Source organism: Peromyscus eremicus, chromosome X (assembly GCF_949786415.1).
Source record: "Peromyscus eremicus chromosome X, PerEre_H2_v1, whole genome shotgun sequence".
Classification (NCBI taxonomy): domain Eukaryota; kingdom Metazoa; phylum Chordata; class Mammalia; order Rodentia; family Cricetidae; genus Peromyscus; species Peromyscus eremicus.
In genome coordinates this window covers 12,842,668-12,850,494 of record NC_081439.1, presented here as the reverse complement: position 1 = coordinate 12,850,494, position 7,827 = coordinate 12,842,668, and the positions used below count along the sequence as shown (strand labels likewise).

The following is a 7,827-nucleotide window of genomic DNA, read 5'->3' as shown; positions in this document are numbered from 1 at the left end:
GCTCTGGGCATTCAGAACATAGTCACGAGACAAGTAAAACCTTCAAAGGGAGCTCCATCTTTTTTTTTTTTCAGGGAAGACAATAGCACTATGGCATATTAAGGGAAAGCAGGCTATTTTATGAGAAGAGAGGAGACATGGCTACTTGAAACTGCGTTGTCATGAGAACACTGAAGAGATGAATAGTAAAGCCCGAATTGATTTCTAAGTAGATTTGAGAGCAAATTGATGCCAAGGAATAGATCTCTAGATATTCAGTCCAGTGAGCATCAACTGTTGGGAAAAGATTAACAGTTAACTGAGTTAACTTATGATAAATGTGAATAAACAGATAGGAATTAGCAGTGGCAAGCACATGGCTTCACCCTTAAGTCAGGTCCTATCCCACTGAGAACGGTGATAAGGCTAGTCAATAGCTATGCAGGTCCTGAGACATAATGGGTATCTCTAATAGGCAAAATAGTGAGAGCTGCTTGCTAGTAGTGTTGCCCAGAGAGCAAATTCAAAGGAGCCTCTGGCCCTATCCCTCAGAGATTAGGGTAGATCTCTGGATCATAGCTATAGGGAACAAAAGACATAAATTCCTTCTTCCCAGTCTCTCAATCTCCAAAGCATTCAAGACTGTCTTTAACAAGAAAAGCATCATTTATTTGCAATATTGTACCAACACTTAAATGCAGGATTATGGAGGAGTCAAGTTGGGCTGGGAATACAGCACAGTGTTAGAGCACTTGCTTACTATCCTCAGCACCACAAAAGGGAAAGAAACTCAAGGAGTCATACTACACATATCATTTAGAACCAGAGAAGAGTTCTATACTTCCTCCCAAGCAGCAAGGTTGTCTTCCAGAGACCCATGCCCAGAAGAATCCAGCAGGACACACAAAACAGGTGAGCCCAGAATGAAGTCATCTCCAGGACTCCACATGTTCTACTTCCATGGACCAGTGTTGTCTTTTTTTCCCCCAAAGTCACAATAAAAATGACATACTCGCACATCTCTAGAAAAACATCTTATCCAAGCATTGAGGGCTCTGACTAGTTAAGTCATACTGATCCATGCTATGCTACCAGTACCAGAAACACTTTTATAAACTGAGGAGCTCACAAATGAGGGAAGAGGTTTAAATAATACTAAAGATAACTATTTCATGGCATTTTAAATTACTTTTTTAAAATATTAAGACTTGATCCTAACATTTAATTTATAGACTTTAAAGTGATCTTATATTTTAAGCATAAGCACAATATTTGTTTTTTTAGGATAAGGAATAGAACCTGTAAACTGAGTAGATCACTGTCAGCTTTAACACTGATAATGCTTTATCTTCTCCAGTTTCTTAGGAAATCTGAGATAGCTACAACTCCACTGTTATCTACATGTGCAGGACTGGGCAATCATACCCTCATACTCCTTGTACAAGATACTCCCATTTGCCTCAACCAGAAGGATACTCATAGGAAGAAAATTATAAGGGACACAGGAAGGCTGAGGTACACTGTGATTCACTAGTTCATTCACAAGGCTCTGAATGATGGCATGGTTGGGTGAATTGAGACCATAGGGTAGCACACGACTGCAGATTCCTTTACAGTAATTTGGAGTGTAGAGACGGGGAGCAATGATCCAGTGATCCCAGCCTAGTTGATGGAAGCTGACCTTGTACGGGTGGAGGGAACACTGGTTCTTTACAGAGCCATCATGTTCCTGAGAACGACAAGGGACATCAGAGGCAATGCTGCATGCTTGCCGGGCACTCCGCACGAGAAGAGAAGATTCCCTATCAATGAACTCCTCTTGGCTTTGTGCAAGAAGTTTAGCCTGAACACTCTTGTCAGTGTCATTGAAATAGAGTAGCAAGAAGGCGACATCCAAGGATGACATGCTACGCCACTGGAACTCAAGAACCTTACTGCCTTTTTGCTGCTGACACATGAAGCGGAGGCGAAGGACTCTCGGCCCCTTGCGATTCCAGAGCCTCTGCTGAACACAGTGTGTAATATCCATCTCTTTCCAGGCTTTAGACATGGGAGGTGGCTTTGAGGAACCTGCTTCAGAAGAAGGAAAGTGCTTGGTCAGGCATTTGGGGACCCAAGGTTCCACGTGGCAGGAGAGATGGTAATGAACTAGATGAAGTTGATGACGGTAAACCACAGTGGCTCTGATTAGTTGGTATGCCACCTCGTTTGATGCTAGAGGAAAGTCCAGGATCTGTACATGCCAGGAACCTGCACAAATATGAAAGAACAGGACTCACCATTAGTGTTTTGCCTCCTACCTGAATATCCCCTATAAAACCTCTGAATATAGACTGAGAGTTGCAATTAGCCCTGAAATTAACTCAAGATATAATACATTCTATCACTTACTGAGCACTGACAAGTACCATCTAGTACATAATAGATCCTTTAATACTCAATAGTCTTATGAGATAGTTATTAGCACTGTTTTGTAGGTAATGGCATTGAGCTTACAGAAACAATCAAAGGACATCTAGGCAAGGGCTGGAGATGAAGCTTAGCATGACCAGTCCCAGTCCTGGACCCTATGACCTGAACTGAATTAAAAAAAAAAAAAAACGCATGCAGATTGCACCTGGCAAGTTTAAGATTTGAACCCAAGTGTGTTGATATTAAACATAAATCCATCGTACTTTTGACTACTAACAATGAAAACTCAAATATAGAATCATTTTGTAGGTATGTTGTATATATTAAAGACCAATGATACTATTAGTTGACTATTAAAAGTGACCAATTAAGAAAACTATCAAAACACATATATATTAGGAAAAGATTCCCATGTCACATCACTATACAGATTTAGGGGGGAAAGTCTAATAATGGGTGCTTCAGCTGTCCTTTCAAAGGCAGGACGAACCTCACACGAAACAACTGGGTGTTTACCATCTTTGCATCTCTGCCTCCCACCAGCTTCAAGAACTACTTCTGAAGTTTTTCCTTCAGCTCAATCTCTCCTGTTCCTTCAGGTTTGGCCCATTCACTTTACAACCATGCCTCTGAATACCATTTCAAGAAGAACCTTAATTACATGAATAGTCTTATTTGTTAAAAAACCTGCCCCAGCTGGATGATGTCAGGGCAAGCCTTTAATTTCAGTGCTTGGGAGGCAGAGGCAGGAGGGTCTCTGTGAGTTTGAGGCCTGTCTGGCTTACAGAGCAAGTTCCAGGACAGCCAGAGCTATCCAGAGAAACCCTGTCTCAAAAAAAAAATAATTAAATGGATGGATGGATGGATGGATGGATGGATGGATGGATGGATGGATAGGTAGATAGATAGATGAGGAAGGAAGGAAGGAAGGAAGGAAGGAAGGAAGGAAGGAAGGAAGAAAGAAAGAAAGAAAGAAAGAAAGAAAGAAAGAAAGAAAGAAAGAAAGAAAGAAACCTGCCCCAAACTGCATGCAATCTAGGTTTAAATGCTTTAATCCAAATTGTAGTGCTGACATCCTGTGGCCAAACTGTAATCAGAATATAATCTTGAAAACAAATCTATTTCCAAAAATAAATAAGCAAATAAATAAATAGTAGAAGCCTCTACCTACAGAGCTCTGAACTTCTCCTTTTCTTGGTACAGGTTAAGTGTAGACTAGAAAACTCAGACGGCACAGGGTAAAGCCTTCTCTTGTGTTGGAACATCTTAGTGTGTCCATATATTATTCACCTAACCTTCCTTTTCACTGAATATGAAAGCCTGAAATTCTTCAAGGGGACAGTCACTTTCAACAAAGAAGTTCTTTTCATGTCTTGGTGTTCAAAATATTTTGAGAAGTTCCCATTTGACCTGATGCCTAACACACCCTCATGTCTGCGGCACTGGCCTTCATTCTCGGGAAGGAGACCCGAGCTACTCTTGTACTTATTCCCTTAAGTTATCCCATATTCACCTCCTCCAAGTTTCCAAGAGGCCCACCCATATCCCTGCCCCACCCTGCAAAGGAACCCCACCCAAACCTCTAGCAGGCTGTCTGCTGAGGAACTGCCCTTTCCTTTCAGACCATCACATGTTTCCTGAAGCAGGGAGGGACTGCTAAGAACCTGAGCCAGGAAGGGTCTGCGAAGAGCTTTTCAAGGGAAGGGATGACTCATACATCCTGTGTGACTGAACTTGACAACTACTTCTGGATCCTTCTACAGGCCCTAGATGCCAGTTGTCCCACAGTCAACCCAGGATCCTTGCAGTCCTGGGCATCCTCTTTTTAAGCTTCACATCACCAGTGCACCCTTGATTTGTCTAGTTTCCTGCCACGCTTAGTAATGAACCCAGATCCTTTCTCAAGGCCTGCAAGTCCCTGCCTATAATAAGTCTCAGTTTCTGCCATTTCCCACTAATCTTTCCCTTCTTCAAGTGGTATATGCTTGTTTCTGCCCTCTACGCATTTACATGTCCCTTCTGTCTAAATCAGGTTCTCTGTAGTTTCCTCAGTTACAACTTCTTACAGACCTCAGCTCAAATACCACTTCTTCAAAGCTACCCCCACCATACCCCTACAGAAAGGGGTGATTTTACTATTCACTGTTACATTTCACTTGCCAAAAATTGCATTATTTAAGTTTGCTTATTTATCTCCCCCAAAAGAACGTGTTCTATGAGAGCAGGTACTATATTTGTCTTAATCGCATCTTTATGCACGGCATTCAGTAGTTAAATACAATTTGCTGAATGAATCTCCACCACCATGCCATTTTTCTTTCCTAAATAGTGCATTTTGTTGCCTATATACATACTCTCCTTATTCCTTTCTCAAGTAGCATCTTAAATACTGTCTCTTCATTGAGGCCTCTCACGTCCCTGCTTCCCTCATTCTGAGCAGTGAGTCATTCCTCAAAGCACTCGTCATACTTTAATATCATTGTGTGACTATTTATCCATTATTCAATACTAGGAACCCCTAGAAGTTAGGGAAGCAGTTATTTGCCTATATACCAACACACACACACACACACACACACACACACACACACACACACACACTCCAAACCTAAATGCAGCAACTCATGCTAAATTAAAATCTATTACTGAGGGTTCATCACGGTATGGTAATTAAGATTACAGACACTGGAGTTTCAGAGCCTGTTTGACATCTGGCTCTACCCATTACTAGCTGTGTGGTATTAGAGTTCCAGTTTCTTCACCTATAAATGATTATACTACCAACCTCCTCTCATAGTATTAAAACTGATATTTGCAAAGTATTTTTTCCAATGCTCATAGCAAGGGATCGATATGAAATTTCAGTTATTTTATTTGGCTGAAAAAGTGTGAATCCTGGCTAGGCGGTGGTGGCGCACACCTTTAATTCCAGCACTCGGAGGCAGTGACAGAGGCAGGTGGATCTCTCTGAGTTCGAGGCCAGCCTAGGCAACAGAGTGAGTTCCAGGACAGGCGCTAAAGCTACACAGAGAAACCCTGTCTCGAAAAACCAAAAAAAAAAAAAAAGTGTGAATCCTGTCTGTCGGTATCTTAGAGCGCACTGAAAATCCCATACTGATCCCACCAAGTTCCTAAGAATTCACTGAAGTTGGTGGCTACCTTTACTTCAGGAGTCTGGAAACAGTATCTAATTCAGATACTCAAACAGAATAATGCATGATGTGGACAAATAAATACACGTGGTACCATGGTTACCAAAATCCCACAGAGGTAGAGTGAACCAAGTAACAAAAGTCCTCGGTGTAAGGATGTTGGCATAGTGCTTTTAGAATCAGATGGTCTAGAGTTTAAATCTCATCTCTGCCAGGCAGTGTCTGGGGAACATTTGCAAGTTACTAACCTCTCTGCCTTGGTTTTTCTTACCTTTAAAATTTAGCTCATTGCCCCATAACAACAAATGGTAATGGCTGTCATTAGGATTAAATCTAGTAACAGGGAGGTCATAAGGCCATGTATGTTAACTTTCAGATGATAGCTTGTTTCTGTCCTGTCTGAGGCCGTGCAAGTTTTCCTAGCTCATTATCTCGTAGTCTTGGCCTTCAAAGAGCAACCAACCAACCACATAAATAGCCCTCCATGAGAATGCAGCTGGGTGTTTCTTAATTAGTTTAAGAACAACTTAGAAAATGCGGGGCTCATACTGTATTTAGGAGTCCTGCGGCTCAGGAAAGATTGCTCAGTAGGACCCAAGACAATTTTTTCTTATGTTGTGGCTCAAATGGGAAATAGGCTTGGAGCCAGCTTTTTCTAGGCTTCCAAGTCTTTGAAAGTCACCCTTGACTAAACAATCTTCTCACCAATCAATGACAAGACACCACGCCTCCTTTCTGTCTACACATTTCCCCTCTTCTGTCCCCTGCAGGGTTGTATGGGGCATAAGAACTCACCTCTGAGAGGCCTTACTGCATTGGCTGAGGGCTTTACCAGCCTCACCATTTTAGCTCCAACCGTGCGGTTCTCCCTAGGATGGCCATGCAGGTCAGCCGAACGCTGGTACAATTTCAGCATATACCTCAGGGGATATCCTTGGGGCCACGGCTTCATCTCCTTGTTAGGGGCTTCTTTTGCCAGATCCAGAATCAAGGGCAATGTGGGTTCGTCAGCAAGGGGGGTGTTGGAAGGCCATCCTGCCTTTGCCATTTGGACCCTGTGTTCCATAAAAAACACCATTCCCCAAAAAAGAATTCTAAGAATTGTGAGAAGGGCCATCTTGAAAAGCTTGGTGCTTGTCAACGGATTCCTACTCAAGTCCAAGGGACATCACTCTGACCTCTTCCACATCCTGGTTTAACAAACACCAAAGACGGGGCAGGAAAGCAGAAGAAAAGCCAGCTGGCAGACCCTCTTTTGCTTCCTGTGGGAGAATCTTCTGGGCCAAAGCAAGTCTCCTGACTAGGCTTCTTGGCACGAAAACAAACAAAAACAGCAAGTGGGACAAGGCAGCATGCCCTTCCCACTCTCCATTGGTGGGAACCACACAGTACTTCTCAGACAGGCTGAAGTAACCTACGAGGAGAGGCCCATTCCAGGAACCTGGACGGCACCCAATCTAATAGGTTAAAAGGAAGCAGCCGTATCCCATGCTACCACAGATTTAAAGGCAATCCCTTAATCAGGCCTTAAAGAGACAGACGCCTCCCAGGCCCATCCAACTTCTATGCCTCTTAGTGAAGCATTTCACAGAAGTGTGGTTTGTTGCTGGCTTGTGGTGAAACTACCTAGGATGATTAGTGGTCGGGATGTACATAAAGAAATAGATAAATGAGGGGAAAAAAAGAAAACAAAAGAAAGAACGTATACTCCTGGATCCAGTCTCAAACACAAACTCCCTGAGGGTAAGGTCTCAGCAGGTGCTTCAAGAAGTTCCTCCAAACACTAGAACGTGAAAATCCCCGTGTGAGGGTGGCTGCTTGAATTTCAAGAACAGTCCTTGCCAGTGGTTCTCAATCCTGGCTGTACATTGGAGTCAGCTGCTCAGATTCTCCTTGCCTGAGTATCATTCCTGAGGATCCTGCTATTATGGTCTGGAATGTTACCAGCCCTCAAGGATTTTTTTTTTTTTCAGTTCACAGGTGATTGTAATATGTAGTTAGGTTTGAGAATTCCAACTTGGAATTTTCTGGTATACCGTGGGATATGGTGAGTAGGTTTCCTCTGAGAAACCCAAGACAATGGAAGGTGAATTTGGGGGAGTATGTCTGACCTAGGTTCCTAATGGGAGGCAACAGGGCTAGGCCACTTGGTTTAAGCTTCCCTGGGCAATAGTACTGTTGAAAGAGATGATAAGTTATAGACTTGCTCTCGCCAAGGTTGGTTGGAGATTTGGTGAGAACATGAGGCATGAGGTCAAGACCTGAGTGTGAAGAGTGAGGCCTG

General features: G+C 42.9%; 1 protein-coding gene across 1 annotated transcript; it reads right to left on the bottom strand.

Annotated features, from left to right (window-relative positions):
* Nucleotides 1-1,372: 1,372 nt before the first annotated feature.
* Bmp15 (bone morphogenetic protein 15) lies at nucleotides 1,373-6,660 on the bottom strand. The gene is made up of 2 exons (XM_059250090.1): nucleotides 6,339-6,660; nucleotides 1,373-2,229 (listed from the first exon to the last, which is right to left on the bottom strand). The coding sequence occupies exons 1-2, from the start codon at nucleotides 6,658-6,660 to the stop codon at nucleotides 1,373-1,375; spliced, it is 1,179 nt and encodes a 392-aa protein (XP_059106073.1).
* Between the last annotated feature and the right edge of the window lie 1,167 nt (nucleotides 6,661-7,827).